This window comes from Solanum pennellii, chromosome 11 (assembly GCF_001406875.1).
Source record: "Solanum pennellii chromosome 11, SPENNV200".
NCBI lineage: Eukaryota > Viridiplantae > Streptophyta > Magnoliopsida > Solanales > Solanaceae > Solanum > Solanum pennellii.
This window is the reverse complement of record NC_028647.1, coordinates 2,376,683-2,394,509: the sequence shown is the minus strand read 5'-3', so window position 1 is coordinate 2,394,509 and position 17,827 is coordinate 2,376,683. Positions and strand designations below refer to the sequence as shown.

At 29.7% G+C, this 17,827-nt stretch overlaps 2 protein-coding genes across 2 annotated transcripts in view; both read right to left on the bottom strand.

Moving 5' to 3' along the window:
* LOC107003562 (monocopper oxidase-like protein SKU5) overlaps nucleotides 1-2,032 on the bottom strand; it is a 5,089-nt gene extending 3,057 nt beyond the window's left edge. Inside the window, exons 1-4 of the mRNA XM_015201899.1 lie at nucleotides 1,940-2,032; nucleotides 1,355-1,467; nucleotides 454-724; nucleotides 12-135 (exon numbers count right to left, since the gene is read on the bottom strand). Coding sequence (XP_015057385.1) covers nucleotides 12-135; nucleotides 454-724; nucleotides 1,355-1,467; nucleotides 1,940-2,032 — 601 coding nt within the window. The remainder of the gene's footprint in view (nucleotides 1-11; nucleotides 136-453; nucleotides 725-1,354; nucleotides 1,468-1,939) is intronic.
* Nucleotides 2,033-3,113: 1,081 nt separating this feature from the next.
* LOC107003493 (ras-related protein RABC2a-like) lies at nucleotides 3,114-6,733 on the bottom strand. Its single transcript, XM_015201836.2, has 6 exons — nucleotides 6,437-6,733; nucleotides 4,842-4,910; nucleotides 4,532-4,597; nucleotides 4,266-4,387; nucleotides 3,971-4,099; nucleotides 3,114-3,627 (listed from the first exon to the last, which is right to left on the bottom strand). Exons 1-6 carry the CDS (start codon nucleotides 6,591-6,593, stop codon nucleotides 3,517-3,519), a joined length of 654 nt encoding a protein of 217 aa, XP_015057322.1. The 5' UTR covers nucleotides 6,594-6,733; the 3' UTR covers nucleotides 3,114-3,516.
* Nucleotides 6,734-17,827: the final 11,094 nt, after the last annotated feature.

Genomic DNA, 17,827 nt, shown 5'->3' with positions numbered 1-17,827 from the left:
GGTTATATTACCTTGATTTATTGTGAAGGATTCATTGGATTTTGCTTTTGGATCTAAATATGAACCTTTCCCATTCATAAGCATCATATTTGGAGTTTTATTGTAGCCTTCATGTGCCAACTTGTCTCCAATAACCTATTAATTTTTTTTTTTTTACAAATTTAAAATAATTTAATTAAAGGAAATTTTTTAAGATGCAAGGAAAAAAATTAAAGGTGAAAATTTATTAACTTTTTATTAGAAGATGAAGCATGAAATCAGTACAAGATAAATTATAGGGATGTATATTATATGACTTTATCATAATTAACCTTCAACCTATTAAAATGTGTGTTTTAGATATCTTCATCTTAAAAAATATGTTATATCTGAATATTCGTAGAATTATATTATCGTCAAATATGCAGTAACAATACAAACTTAAGAAATGAAACATATGGATACGATTATCACCTTGAAGCTATTGTCATACCAATCACCGACGAGAAGATCGAAATCCCCTTCGGGCTCCGCGAATGGGGGTTGGATCCTGACCCGATTGTTAATTCGAATTGGGCCGAATGCTCCACCGGCCTTTTCGAAATGTAAGGTTGGGAAATAGAAGAAACTTCCAATTTGGTCTTTTAATTGAAACTCATAAGTCCAATTAGTATTGGGCCGGATCGCACAATTGGTACCCGAAACTCCATCTTGCCATGAGTTATGCCTTTGTTGGATCCCATTCCTATAAGGCCCAATAAAGAAAAACTTGCCTTGTTATATAGGGTGTATCGGGTACGAAAAAAAATATTTTTCACGAAAAAAATGTGTTGTAAAAGTATCTTTACATAATTTAAGCGAACACTATGATATGGAAGTGGAGTTGATGGGGTGGAACGGGACGGGGAGGGGATGGAGAGATCGGGGTGAATTTGGGGTAGAGAGAGGAGATGCAGGGCGAAGTGATCTTATGTTACAACAAAAATAATTTTTAAAAGCAATAAATATGTGTATTAACAGAGAACGCTAAAGCTTTTATCGATATCAGTTAATTGTCGTTGAATCTAATGTCACTATAGGTTTTGACCGCAGAGGCGGAGCCAGAATTTTCAATAAGGAGGTTCAAAATGTGTAGAAATAGATAGCCGAAGGGGATTCGACATCTACTATATATACATATAAACTTATTTTAATCATGTAATAATTTTCCGTTGAATGGGGTTCGGATGAATCCCCTTCATACAAGGTAGCTCTGCCCCTGGCTTTGGGGACACTTACAAAAAATATTAATTGCCTCTAAAATAATATATTTAACGACAATTATATATTATCGTTAATTAATTGTTACATCATTAAAAGTATTCTTAGAATTTACCATGTAATAAGGACAGGATATTTGTCCATATTATTGAACACATTGACATGAATATTATCATTGGTGGTTGCATTCAATAGAGGTCCAGGAAATTTGCCATTGATAGTTATCACCTGAAAAAAAAATTAAAATTATAATACCTTGTAAATATATAGTGAGTTCTGAATGAGTATTAACTATATATATGATTTTTATTATTTTTTGGCATATCTATATATACTTTGAGCATAAATCAAAAGAAAATATGTAGTACTAAAGTTAATTGATAACTTCAATACCTTGCACTTGAAGTAAGTTACTCTTAAAATTATTAACGAGTTCGATCAGACTTAATAACTGTGATTTAAGATAGTATACGTATCAAAAATTTCGCGAATCATATATACAAAAGTTAAATTCATGATCTCAATTACTAGAACTCCGCTTTTAAATTCAGAATAATATACTAGCACTTGAGACCATATTCTAAAACACAAACTATAATTTTTCACCGATTCTTAATTCAGAATCCATAAATTTAAATTCTAAATACGCTCCGATAGAAAACAACTCTAAAAAAAAATTGGAAGATTTTTGAGATCATACTGGTTGATCCACAGATACTGGTTTGATATTATAATCTTCATCAACATGCCACTCAAGAAATATTTCTTCTCCATTAATAATAATAACTTGCATTGAAATAAAATAAAATAAAACCAATAAAATAACTAGCCATATTGGTAATTCCCTCATTAATTCTCTCCTTAATAACTTATTAATCTCACTATAATGATGATTAATGAAGTTATAAGCTATGTGTTAGATAAGAAATTAGGCAAAATATGAAAATTAGATTCTTATAGATTTTTTTCTTTTTTTCATAGCATTGTTTTTGTCTAAGAAAATAACAACTGTACATTTGCTGTAGCCTGCTAATTATTTTAATTAAAAAGAGCTTTAAATAAGGTTAATTTAACTTATGTGTTATCGATAAGATATTAACTTTTGTGAATATTTTTATTTCCTCAAGAGATTATTTAATTTAAAAATATTTTAAGAGAAAGACAGACTAGTAAATTATAAATGTTATTATACATCCAAAACAACTCTCACTGTAATTCTCTTTCTAGTAATCGTCTCCCCCACGTCACAATATATAAAATATATAAAATGAAAAAAATTATAATATTCCAAATTAATTACAACATATTCTTTTCTAAATTATAAAAAAAAAATTCAAATTAAAGCACCAAAAAACGTGCAAATACATAGCTCACAGGTGTATGTATTCGAGAGAAGATGTATCGAGAGGAAACAGTAATATATCCAAAAGAAAAAAATATATTCGAAAAGAATTCAAAACATGTCCGAAAAGAGATAAAGATGTATAGATAAGATAAAGAAACATATCGCAGAAGGAATTTATGCAACTTCTCTAAGTGGTAATTTTTTTAAAAAAATTATACTACAATAAAATGTATATTTAGGAATTAGAAATAGATTTAAAAAAAGTTTGCCTCCCTACTTTTACTCTTTTTTTTTTGCGAAAAAAGCGATACTATTAATTTTTTCTTAATTTATGAATCTTTAGGCCGTAGTCTAAACCAACTCTTTTGAACAATTGAAAATCTTTCAGATCTACAAAGTTTATAAGTTATTGTAAACATTAAACTATAGTCTAAAATTTTTTATCGATAAAATAGAGCAATATATGAAAAAAAAAAAAAAAAAACTTCTATTGCTACAATCTATTTTCCCTTGAGCTAACAACTCTGTATAATCCAAAAATTGTTTTGGTCACACCCCTCTCCAAGAAATATTGATATTGAACAACTTTCTATAAGACAGCAAAATCATTTTGTTACAAAACTTCTACATTTTCCTTTTGAGGATCCGACAACTTATGTAGGAACTTCCGCTTCCACCTTCTACATCTCCCCGTGAGATGTAGACGGGGCGATTATGACACCATTCTTGTAAAGATTTCACAAATGAACAAAAAAAAATAAACCTTTACATATACATACACGAACAAAATCTAGCTACGGCCAGCGAAGAAAAAAGAACAGCACCTTCAACGACGAACCTGTCGTTGTTTGACTGCACATCTTCGTAACGAGCATTGCTCATTTACGAGATCTCCTCAGTACAGTTGCAGTATAGTGTAGCAAGTATTTCAACTAGGAGCAACAGTTTCCGTTACGTTGAGACTTGTGCACTTCTTTCTGTTTCGAGATTTGTTTTTTCACCACGGCGGAACCTTTCTCCACTAGACTTGGTACATCCAGTATCTGTTTAAGGGAATTTGAGCAGTTTAGCAAAACATCAAGTGTAACGGAATCATACACCGCAACAAACTAGCTTGCGGAGTTGAAGAAAAGTTGATATGTGAAACAACAAACGAAATATGAATTGAATGATACATTTCATTATGTACTGTGACCCCAACTCATTACAGAGGGTCTCATAAAGTTTTTTCAAAACAACTGACTAAAAGTTGTATCGCCAAATATCCATGGGCTAACACACATGAAAAACTAACTGATAAATCAAACATCAATATACGTGGATACAAGAAACTACGATCGACTATAGCTTAAACAATAGCGGAGCAAAAGGGTCTTTGAGGAGTACCTTCAGTGTGAGATCTTTGAAACATAGTTGCACGTTTTCTCTTGTCCTCGCACTACATTCGAGAAATAAACAATTGTGCTCCTTCGCAAATGCCAGGCCTTCTTCTCTAGTTACAGCTCTTTCACTATCCTGGAAACAAGATGTGTCGGTAAAATGAGCAAATTCACCGTAATTGAGCTTGAGTTTTTTCGTGCATATGTGTTAAAGATGAGAATTCTTGAGCATGATTGATGGGACGGAAATTATAAGACAATCAAAATGGCTTTAGTAATAGTTTTGGATAAGCTACACTCACCCTATCGACTTTGTTCCCAACTAGCATCTTGATACACTCGGGATTTGTGGAGTAAGACTTTATATCCTTCGCCCAAGTTTCTGATAAGTTTGTAAAGGTCTCTCGTCTTGTTACATCATACACTAAAATTAGAAAAGATCAATATTAGTCAACGTTAAAAATAGCAACTAGCAGTTCAGTTCCGCAGCAATGACACAAATTAAGCCACATATCGAACAATCATAAACTAATTCAGAAAGCAAGAGCAATTATCTCTCATGTCTTACCTAGAATTATTCCGTGAGCCCCTCGATAATATGAACTTGTTAATGCTCCAAACCTCTCTTGTCCAGCTGCACAGAGATAACGGATACTCAAAAGCCTTACTTGAGATTGCATAAAAGGAGAAATTGACGACTTTTAAGAAGTATAAGTTGAGAGACATGATATTTCTGTCGGTGCATTTTTTCGGTAGAAGGCACACACCTGCCAATACTGCTTTTACTCTGAATTTTGTACTTTAATTTTATTTTCAGCACGACTAAGTGATATAATTTCCAATATAAAATAGCGTAACGTCAAAATCATGTTTATTACCTGTGTCCCAAATTGTTAATTTCAACCTCTTGCTACCAACCGTTAGCATCCTGATTTTGAAGTCCACACCTTAACATTTCAAATATAATGTGAGCGATCCGCTTTCTCCATTTCCTCAAGTAATCAATGTAATAAATTGAAAGGCACTATATCGGAATATAATGTAATGCATTTGAACTATGTTTAGGAGATCAGAGGAAATTTCAACTTTTTGAAAAGAAAGAAAGTTTGAAGGGCGGATTATGTGCCATGTAAGTCCTGATAAAGACTGCACCCTCACGTCAAACGTGGAAAAACCATTGCAATTTGCACAAAAAGTTTAACGCATGAACCATTGGCGCATCAGGTTAACCGAACGACATACAGAGAATTACAAGGGGTTATCTTCGATTCATCAACATTGCAAATGAAAACAGAACAACGTAGTAGTGGTAGAGTTTTGAGAACTACTAGCTCAGACCTATGATCGGTTGGTTTAAAAACTAATTTAGCTCAGCCTATGATCCAGAATCCATCAACTCAAAATTCTAGCTCACCCTATAATCCAGAATCCATCAACTCAAAATCCTAGCTCCGCCTATAATCCAAAATCCTAGCTCCGCTTATGATCCAGAATCCATCAACTCAAAATCTTAGCCCACCCTATAATCCATAATCCATCAACTCAAAATCCTAGCTCCGCCTATAATCCAAATTCCATCAACTCAAAATCCTAGCTCCGCCTATAATCCAAAATCCTAGCTCCACCTATAATCCAGAATCCATCAATTCAAAATCCTAACTCCGCTTATAATCCAAATTTCATCAACTCAAAATCCTAGCTCCGCTTATAATCCAAATTCCATCAACTCAAAATCCTCGCTCCTTCTATAATCCTAAATCCATTAACTCAAAATCATAGCTCCGCCTATAATCCAAATTCTATCAACTCAAAATCCTAGCTCACCCTGTAATCCAAAATCCATCAACAAAAAATCCTAGCTCCACCTATAATCCAAATTCCATCAACTCAAAATCCTAGCTCCGCCTATAATCCAAATTCCATCAACTCAAAATCCTAGCTCCGCCTATAATCCAAATTCCATCAACTCAAAATCCTAGCTCAGCCTATAATCCAAATTCCTAGCTCCACCTATATTCCAGAATCCATCAATTCAAAATCCTAACTCCGCCTATAATTCAAATTCCATCAACTCAAAATCCTAGCTCACCCTATAATACATAATCCATCAACTCAAAATCCTAGCTCCACCTATAATCCAAAACCCATCAACTCAAAATCCTAGCTCCGCCTATAATCCAAAATCCATCAACTCAAAACCTTAACTCCGCCTATGACAACAAAATTATTAGAATCTAACTCAACCAACCAAACAAGAACAACAAGCTCACCACTATCCCACAAGTGGGATCCATATAATACAATTTGTACGCAAACCTTACCTCTACCTCTACCTTGTTATTCCAATCAAACTCAACCAAACAAAAAACACAAACACAACATATATCTAACAAAGATCAAAACTTTAAATGAAAAAAGAACTAACAAACAAACAAATTCATAAAAAAAAGGGTGTTTGAATTTTTTTACTTACCAACAGTTGGAGAAAGATCTTGAAAAAGATGATGTGAAATAAAAGTGAGAAGAAGACTACTTTTTCCAACACCAGAATCTCCAACAAGAAGAATCTTGAATGAATAATCATAACTATTACTAAATCCAACACTCTGATTCTTCCTAGAACCCATCATCAAGATTTTATTTTAAAAAAAAAAACACTAATTTTAAGTCCACATACTTGAACACTTGCAAAAAAAAAAAACTTTTTTTTCCTCAAAATCTCACAGTCAAAGTTCGGTGAAAACAAGAAAGAACCCCAAATTAAAAAAAAAATGAACAGGGGATTATTAATTTTTATTAATTATTAAAAAAAATTGAATTTTGAAAAAAAGTGAATGAAACAAAAAGATTTTAGAGTTGGCGGGTGAAATAGTAAGAATATTAAGTAGGACAAATGTTGTCTATTCATAGAGACATTTGTCAGGAACATTTCTACACGCGCCAGCACCAGGAAGAAGCTCATCCTATTTATGGGCCTAATATTCGATATTCGATTCGATAGGTCAAATACGTAAACAAATTTCTAAACTTATTGAGTTTTTTCTCTTAGATATTTCAACTATGTTATTTTTTAATTGAATCATTAAATCACTATCATTTGTTTTTTTAAAACACTGTTGATTGATTTTGATCAATTTTTTTATTGTAAATGTCTTCAATTGTGTTCGAATTGTAATAATTTTGATTGAAATAATGAAGACAAACCGTGCTAATCTCATTTGTTTTCTAATGTGTTCAAATGACTTAAAGTAAAACACAATTATTCTCAAACATTTTCACCATCAATTGGACTAATGATTTGTGGAATAACATATATATACTCTATCAATACCCCTCACAAATCTAATTTCACATTAGACAACGGTATTTGTTTAAACGGAACAAATTATGGGGGTTCAATGATTAGTTGAGGTACCTGAAGAAAAAAACTTAACAAGTTTAGGAATCTGCTTATGTATTTGGCCGATTCGATATTTTCAAAAATTAATTTTTAGCTAAGTAAAACAATTTTTTTTTTAATTTTAATTTGTTGGTCTTTAAGTTGGTTTGTTAAGAAATGAATTTTTCTTTTTTTCTAAATAATTTTTTAATTTTAATTTTTTACATATATTTAAATTTTCGATCTAGATTAGATTTTTATAATATATATATTTTGTTGTTATTTGTTGTTTGTCTTCTTTTGTTTGAAAGTTTTCCACGTTTCGTGCATTCATATGCAACATTTTAAGTATTAAAAAATATTTCCGTAATGATAGTGTTTTTGCATATCATTTGACTAATTATGAAATTGATAAATTGACTTATATATAAATGTAAATAATATTAAAAGAATAGTTGAAATTTAGTGTGTCCATATGGAGTAATGTTAAATTTCCTAAGATATTTTCGAAAGGTAAGTTATAAAGTAATATTCGTGTAAAATAGCTTAATTTATTATAGTTTGAAACGTAAAATAAAATATAATGTATGGGCAACTAATTCCGACAATAAGGGGTGATAGAGATGAAAAATGTAATGAACTTTTGAAGTTATATTTATTTTATGATATTTTTTATAAAAATAATAATTTGTATTTGATTAATCAATTCAAATATTTGACTCAGAGTTTATCAAAAAAAATAAATCTACTCTCATAATAAAGATAATATTTATGTATATTCTATCATCTTTTAAATTTAATTTTATAAAATTACGTAATTATATTATTGATGTTAACACTTCAAATAATAAAAAAATTATAGACAAAATGGCGATACTATATAAATAATTAGTACTCCCTCCATCTCATAATATTTGTGGTGTGCTTTAGAAAAATATCAATTGAAACGGGTATCTAATCTTTATTTTGTTGACTATTTTGTTATCATTTATATTGAAAAATTAATTAACCTGTTTAGGGGATTGTTTGACCTTGAAAATTAAATGTTTTAACCGTGGTGATCAATTAATTCCATAACTAAGTCTTTAATGGACGTTCACGAAAATTTTTGGCGAAAATGACATCTGGATTTTTCTGGAGCTCGTTTGACCTTGAAAATGGGTTATTTTGACCGTGGTGACCAACTGGCTCCATAACTCAGTTCTTAACATACGTTCACGAAAAATTTTGACAAAAATGACATCAAATTTTCGAATTGCCAAAATTTCATGGACTATAGCACACGAAAAATTGGCAAATGGGGGTTTACCTGCTCTGAGCTCGTTTGACCTTGAAAATGGGTCATTTTGGTCATGTTAACAAACAGACTCTATAGCTAAATTCTTAATGGGCTTCCACAAAAAAATTTGACAAAAATGACGTCGACGTTCTAGATCAACAAAAATTCATTGACTATAGCACATGAAAATCAGCAAAATGGGGGTTTACATGCTCTACGACTCGTTTGACCTTGAAAATGGATCGTTTTGATTGTAGTGACCAACTGGCTCGATATCTAAGTTCTTAACGGCCGTCCACAAACGAATTTGTCAAAAATGACATCGATTTTCGAATTGCCAAAATTTCATGGACTACAGCACACGAAAAATTGGCAAATGAGGGTTTACCTGCCCTGAGCTCGTTTGACCTTGAAAATGGGTCATTTTGGCCATGTTAACAAATAGACTCCGTAGCTAAATTCTTAATGGACATCCACAAAAAATTTTGACAAAAATAACGTCTACGTTCTAGATCAACAAAAATTCATGGACTATAGCACATGAAAATCAGCAAAATGGGGGTTTACATGCTCTACGGCTCGTTTGACCTTGAAAATGGATCGTTTTGGTTGTAGTGACCAACTGGCTCGATATCTAAGTTCTTAACAGACGTCCACGAACGAATTTGTCAAAAATGACATCGAAATTTTGGATCACCAAAAATTCATGGACTATAGCACACGAAAAATTGACAAAATGGGGGGGGGGGTGTTTACCTGCTCTAGGGCTCAATTGACCTTGAAAATGAGTCGTTTTGGCCGTGGTGACCAATTGGGTCCATAACTAAGTTTATAACGGACGTCCACAAAAAAATTGGTAATAATCACATCGAAATTTCGGATAACCAAAAATTCATGGACTAAAACACACAAAAAAAATCGAAGAATGAGGGATTTATCTGCTCTGGGGCTCATTTGACCTTGAAAATGGGTCGTTTTTTGTTGTGGTGACCAACTAGCTACATAACTAAGTTCTTAACAGACGTCCACGAAAATTTTTGACAAAATATGACTTCGGAATTCTGGATCACCAAAAATCCATGGATTATACAACACGGAAAAAAACAAAATGGGGGTTTTACATGCTTTGGACTCGTTTGACCTTGAAAATGGATCGTTTTGGTTGTGGTGACCAACTGGCTCTACAACTAAGTTCTTAACGGACTTTCACGAAAAAATTGGCAAAAATGGCGTCGAAATTTTGGAAATCCAAATGGGGGGTTTACTTGCTCTAGGCTTGTTTGACCTTGAATTTGGTTCGTTTTGGCCTTGTTGAGCAACTGTTTCCATATCTAAGTTCCTAACAGACGTCCACGTAAATTTTTGACAAAACTGACATCGTAATTATGGATTATCAAAAATTCATGGACTATAACACACGGAAAATCAACAATGAGGGGGTTTATCTGTTGTGGACTCGTTTGACCTTGAAAATGCGTCGTTTTGGCCGTGGTGATCAACTGGCTCCATAGCTAAGTTCTTAACGGACGTCCATGAAAATTTTTGGCAAAAATAACGTTGAAATTTCGAATCACCAAAAATCCTAGCACACGAAAAATCAACAAAATATGGGGGTTTACTTGCTCTGGGGCTTGTTTGACCTTGAAAATGGACCGTGTTGGCCTTGGTGACTAACTGGCTCCACAACTAAGTTCTTAACGGACATCCACGAAAAATTTTGGCAAAAATGATGGTGGAATTCCGGATCACCGAAAATTCATGGACTATAGCACACGAAAAACCGGCAAAATGAGGAATTTACCTGCTTTGGGGTTTGTTTGACCTTGAAAATGGGTCACTCGATGCAAACTATTTGTGTGCCACGATACCTTTGAACCGACAAATTAATGTAGATGTCAATCACAATGATCTTGATCGTGATAGTGTCAGAATGAAGATGTTAAACTTGAAAAACAATTATTATATTAAGTGTAACATGACAATAAAATAAATAATTTTGTCTTAAATTTTCTAAAATAGCAATTCATGTTTTAAAAAAATAATATTTTTCGAAAAGACCTTAAATATTTTAAGAAAGAGGTACAAGATCTCATTTATCTTGTCTCAATTAGTAACCAAGCATAGATCAATTATCATATTGGTTGCCAATTAAACCAACCCTAGCCTGTTGTTTATTCAGATGATGATCTCATTGAATATTTTTAGTTAACCAACAAAATTGTTTGTTGTCTCGTTAGTCATATATATTAGACTTGTTTAATTAAACAATCAAGTTTTGAAAACTTAATTTATGAGAATTTTCAAAATTTTGTAGGGACGAAAACTTGTCATGTGTGGTAAAAAATCAAACAAATTTTTTGTTTTATGATTCAATCTGTCGAGTTACTTTAACATAATTCTCTCACGTGTCTTAGTATATCTAGTTCATTTTTGTAATTTAGTAGTATATGTTTAGTTCATCATAGAATTGCCCAACTCTCAACTCAAAGTTTTTTCTCGAAAGTTTCAATCTAATTATGATATCAATCATGCTTATAAACAACCTCATAACTATATATAATAGAATTGTATACTTTGCTCTCTTGCGATCCTTACGCCATTTTTGGTTAAAAATTCAAAGGAATATCTTTGTTTTGTCCTAGTAATCAAAATAATGGGGTCAATCATTAAGATATTACCATGATTATAATATGTTTAATGGAAAATGGAGAACATATTAATAAAATCCTCTCCATAATTATTAGTGGAAAATTTCAAATTTATTGAAAATTTTGTTGGCAATCTAATCAATTATATAATTGGCTGATATATTTGCATGGTCCATTTGGGGTGTCTTTATCAATTTGGATCCTAATAATAATAATTACACTTTAGCACTCCTGGTTTAATTATCAACATATTTTTTTCTAATTAAATATTAGGACTCTATTTCTGCCACTTAAATAATTAATAAAAGGCTAAATACCTAAATAATCCTTTAAATATAATGTTGCCCTTTTGGTACTTGAGTTTTTAATAAATTTTGAATTTAGTCTTTATGAATTGTGATATATGATTAAGCATATTTAACATTTAATTAATTGAAACATGTACTTATAATTCCCTTGCGAATATTCATAAATTTACCATGATAATCAATTGTTTCATCACTTAATTATCCGTGTTAATTACATTAAGTTTGAATTTTTTACTTCATATTTGACAGTAATATAATTGTAAAAAATAGTCTAATTATAATATGCTTAATTAGACTTCACGAATACTAAAATCAAAATTTACAATAATAAAACACATTCATTGTTAATCTAGCAATTATATATGTACTAATGCAAGAATTTAGATGTGTTTTATTTACTTTCTTTTTTAAAAAATTGTTTAGTTCAAGAATCAAGAGTGTTTCATTTTAGTTATTTCGATCCACGTAAATTAATATCCAAATATATTTTATTTACCTTATATCTCATGATATAAAATGTTGTAAATATAGATTCCTTCATACACGTATATATTTCTTCGGCAGACAACTATCGTATTGCTGAGTATACTTTCTTTGTCTCAAAATATCTTTTCGCTTTAATTTTAAAAAAATGGCAAATATGGTAAAATTATTAATACTAAACGTTCATATTTAAAAACTACTTCTTTTTAGTAGTGTCTAGTTATAAATAAGGGTAATTTAATAAACTATATTTTATATTTATTATTTTTCTAAATAGACGTGAAATAAGCTAAAGTTACGCTTATTTTGAAACAGAAAGAGTATATTAATATCAAAATGCTAGTTAAATACTATATTGTTAATGATGAATTTTATACTACTATTAATTTTAATACCTTATACTTCTCATCAAACGATTAACGATTGGATTAATCATTTTCACTCCAATTGTTGATTCAAATTTAAAAAAGGTGAAAATTTACTTCAAATTTGAGGGGTCTATTTTCCTTTTTGACTAACTTTAATTTAAATTATCTTATTTGATTGATGTCACAATAGTTGTCCTTATATTAATCACCTACCTCCAGCCATTTATTGCCAAATTAGTCTCTACATTGACACAAATTTTAGTATTTTAATCCAAATTAATAATAACCAATTATGATTCAACAGGATTTATTAGTGTCGTTTAAGTAACGGAATATAATACATGATGATAATGCCAAGTTACAAGATTAATAGATCAAAATCTATTAATTAATGATTTTTTAAATATCTATCCCTACTTTATTTAGACGATAATTAATACGGTGGGAGGTATAGACACCTCGTAAAAGTTAGTTGGATTGACAATTTAATACTCTCTCCGTTCGGCATTGTTTGTCATGATTTCTATTTTTAGAGAAATTATAAAAATTTTGACTAACATTTTAAGATGTATTTTTTTTATTATATTAATATGCGAAAAATTGTAATTTATAATACTTTTCATATAATTTTAAAATGTCTAATTTTTTTTGTTTAAAATATCGAATTAATGTGATCTAATTTACCTTTGAAAATTAGTCAGATTGACTTTTGATAAGCGCAACATGACAAACAATTCTGGACGGAGGGAGTATCTATGATACATATGTTACATCTCTATGTGAGGCAATGACTTTATTATATAGTCATGTTTGAGCTCGACAATTTCTATCTTAGTAATATAACTCATCCTAGATTAATTAGGCTCTAAGTAAATGGAAGTAGTGAAATCAATTTGGCATCAAGTTATCAACTATTATAATCACGTTTTTATGGCAAAATAAAACAGTAATCAATCAAAAGTGCAAGATTATTGTGCCAATAGATATGAATAATTTGGATGACCAAGAATATCAATAATGTATACACCATTTGTGCACCTTGACACTAAGATAATAGTAAACACCTTATCAATACGAGTTTGTGGTGCACTGATGAGACAGCTTCACCCCTAATAAGAGATTTCGAATTTGAGCTCTAGATATAAAAAAAAAATTATTGGAAGTATCGCACGATTAAGATTTAGTCGATGCTCCAATGTGTACTCCTAACATCGAATGGGAAATTTTTAAAAAAATCATAGATCCAACATATTTCAAACATAGGCATAAGAAACTAAGAATTTTATTTTTAATCTATGAGCTTATATGTGACATTAGGATGACATTCTCTTCAATTATCAGAACCCTAAGATTTAATTAGAATCATTTTTTGCCTAGAGAAGTGAGATATACTCTCTACTTAATGATGAAAAATGTTGAATTTTTACACTTTTGCCAACCTAAAAAGTCATCTTCAAATAATTAATTTGTCTAGCATTTAATGAAACTTTTTTTTTAACGTTGTAAAGTTTGTTTTGCTTTTTAGGTAGTTTCATTAATATTTATCTAATAATCATGGTTAATGTTCCATCAAATGAACTTATTTCAAAATGACATAACATATAATATATTCAAAGTTAAAAGATAATTTGTTTATTTTATCAAAGTTAAAAGTTAATTGTTACTTTTTTTTGGACAAATTACATAAATCACATACTTTTAAGGCAAAATTACAATATCCCTTAAAAGTTTATAATTACAAAAATTCCTTAAAACATATACAAAAATATAACCGCTGATACATTAATCTAATACGCGAGATACATTAATTTGATGCGCGAGATACACTAATCTGATGCACGAGATGCACTAATCTGATGCGCGATGTACATTTTATACATGATACACTAATCTGATACGCCAAATACACTAATCTGATGTGCGAGATACACTAATCTGATGTGCGAGATACACTAATCTATGCGCGAGGTACATTTTATACTTGACACACTAATGTGATGCGCGAGATACATTAACGTTATACACGAAAATGAGAGATTTTGAAAAATTGCAGGGGATGATGGTAATAAGTAACTAAAAGGTAAAATTTCCGTGATTAATCCTATTTTTTATCAGAGTTAATTATGAAATTTGCCCTTGGGGATATCGATTGGCCCATTTGCAAACAATTGAGCACTCATAGGCCCAGCCCACTTTTTGAGTCCATCATATTTGGGCCTAATGAGTGCTTTTCTCGGGTTAAGGGCAAGCTTAATGGGTCTAGTTTAAAGGGTCATTTTCAATTTTATCCCCATTTCGTGTTGATCTTTAATTTATCGTTCTCGCAATAAATATTAAAAATTTGTATTTTCGTTATCATAACGTATCACAAGTTATATTCAAGTATGACTTCAGTTTCTATTTAAAAGACAAAATTTGAAGACCAACCATTTAAAGAAGAGAACATGTAATTTTATGTAGCTAAAGTGAGTAAGATAAAAAAAAATTTATGTTTAGCTTATTTTACATTATCTGGTGAAACTTATTAACCCGATTCATAATATTTGTACCGTATAGTATTTATTAAAGTGTAAAAATGCGTCTTATAAAAATTTCCTCCCGCTCTCAAAGTTTGAGTTTAAAATCTTTGATAGAAGGAAGAGATATCCTAATCGTACTATATCATTTTTTCAAGTGATAGAATTTTAAATTTTTTTATATATATAATATTCGACTCTATAATATGACTCACTTTAACACGCTTTATTTCTGCTAAATGAATTATGTAAACTCATCATGCATATAATAAAAGTTCTAGATAAATATAAGAAGTTTAGAGATTATTTATAGAACGTACAAAAATAATATGAAATAAATGCATTAGTAATTATCAATTTGTTATGAGTTCGAATTAGTCAGGATCTTAATACGATCAAATAAAAGTAAATAAATATTATTTCTATATTTAAAGGATGATGTTACTTGAGGGGCATGGCAACCTCAATTTTGGACCAGTCAAAGGGTGGCAGTGTGATGTGATTATTTAATGTGGCTCCACTAATTAATTAATTAAATTCCATTTTGAGGGGCAAAATATTATATTTTTTTAAAAGTTATTTATATATATATACTTGTTTGCTTGAGCAAGAAGAGAAGACGTGGACAAAAAAAAAAGTTATCTTATTTAAGATGCTCTTTACTTTATTGTTGACTAAACTTGTGCCTAAAAAGGACCTATATTTCTATATTATGTTCATTCAAACCCTTTTTTATTTTCAAACCTTTTTTTTCCTTTTCCTCAACTTTCTTCTTTTCTACTTTTTTTCTCCATATTTTTTATGCAAATATTCATGATGAAAGTGCAAAATTCTCTTTTGGATGGGTCATGAAAAGACCAACATAGGTTATGGTTTTGCGGTAGAATTAATTATAGAGTTTCGAATTTAAGTTTTGGGTATGAAAAAATCATATTGGAAGTGTTATCTTTAAATGATTCATATAATGTATGATTCAGATTTAATCAAAACTCTAATGAACACCAAACATCAGGTGGATTATTAAAGAAAAAAGACAATGAAAAGAGAAAATCAAAAAGATTTGGAGTATATATGAAACGTTTATTATATTGATCTTTTTAGATAATTTTCAATTTAGGAACGTCTAGTGTTAAAGTTATCGAAGGTAATTATGTAATGTATTTTTATCTTATAGATTAAGGATGGAGATTTTATTAGAGATTTCTAGCACTAAAATTTGTTTATAATGATTAGTTATTACTTTTATCAGATAATATATTGAATATTCATGAAACTATCATATAAATAATTATTTAATTGTGTGAATATTTTACAAAAAAAAAAAATTAGATTTCTTTTCTTATGTTGTTACACATTTTATTTATCAATAATATATTTTAGGAATATCTAGAATTTAACGTGAATTTTAGGCTTTGTTTTGTTTTATTATTTTTTTGAAGCTTTTGATTTCTTGTTTTTGTTGTTTTCCTTGTATTAGATTCTTTTATAACTTTTAAAAACTTGTTATTTTCATTGAAGATTTTGCAAAGTGATGGGGATATTGTATTTTCGTGTTATCACCTTTCATTGTGAGCAATATTTTGGAAACTTGTCACACAAATTATTTATTTCTTAAAAAAATGAATTAAATTAGCCACTTGAAATTAAATACGTCTAGAAATTGAATTTCCTTTTTGAGAGTTTAAGGATTTGGAATTATATTTTGTGTTTGACAAGTAACTTTTGTTGCTAATAAAATATTGAGAGCCCTAGTTATCTCTAGATTAATAAAAATAATAATAATAAAAGAACATTTATTTATTAGTTTTGAATAGTAAAGTGATAAAAAAGATATCTATTATACTTTTATGGTATACAGTCTTATCCTAGATTTTTATAATAAGTTATTTTCAAAATTTAAAGATGTGACTAGCTGATTACGTGATAATAATTTTAACAGGGGTGATGCTTAGTGTAATTAACTTCAAAGATAAAAGAATCTTCAGGTCTATAATTTGGAGTGATTTGAAGTTTGGTTATATGGCCAAGATAGATTTAAATGATTGATATAATTAAGCACATGCAAATAAAATCAAATTAATGTGTTAAATGTAAAGTAAGTCAACTAATTGCTAATTACGTATTTGTATTTTCATTCTCCTCTTCTAAAATCAGTTTAATTATTATCTTCTTTATATAAAAGAAAAAAGTGACTTTCTTACTATTTATGCATTTAAAATGAATACGATAATTAAAAAAGACTTTTAATTAGATCGAAATTATGTTAAAATATGTCAAATTATATTTGCATGGTTATATAATACTCTTTGAAATTTGCATGTATCTTAACATAACACTTGTATCGCTAATTAAAACTTCTCATTCTTTAAAATAATAAAATGAGAAGTTCATAGTATTAAAGGATCCTACTTTAGATTCTTACCGATAAATGATCTATTTATATGATTCGAATAATTTTCGCATCTTAAGCTAATGTAGGAGTTAAGGAGGTATATATTTGCGAAAGTAACTGTTTAAAAATCTTACAATCGATCTCTTATAAGGTGAATATATGTTCTCTTTATATTATATTGGCGATCCTTACACCTTAATTTAGATTTTGTGATTTAGATATATGTGGTATCCATTTTTTTACCTATAATTATATATTTTCAAATAAATATTATACACTAGTAAAAACTCGTTTCCCATGCCCTATTTTATAATTATAAATTTTATTCAACACGAAAGGCAAGCCAGAATAATAAAAAGAAGTCAAACAACATATATTTCATAATGAAATTATATATTTTTCATCTCAATGTTCGATATTTGTCTAACGAATAAACTTTTTAAAAAATATTAATATTGTTTTAATTTTTTTTTTTTGGGGTGGGTGGGGTG

What these genes read in the sequence shown, in the direction of transcription:
- LOC107003493 (XM_015201836.2), bottom strand. Translation starts at nt 6,593, where the DNA reads ATGATGGGTTCTAGGAAGAATCAGAGTGTTGGATTTAGTAATAGTTAT. An exon ending in AGATCTTTCTCCAACTGTTG is followed by an intron (nt 4,911 to 6,436) that starts GTAAGTAAAAAA and finishes TGAAATGTTAAG; the next exon opens with GTGTGGACTTCAAAATCAGG. An exon ending in GGCTCACGGAATAATTCTAG is followed by an intron (nt 4,388 to 4,531) that starts GTAAGACATGAG and finishes TTCTAATTTTAG; the next exon opens with TGTATGATGTAACAAGACGA.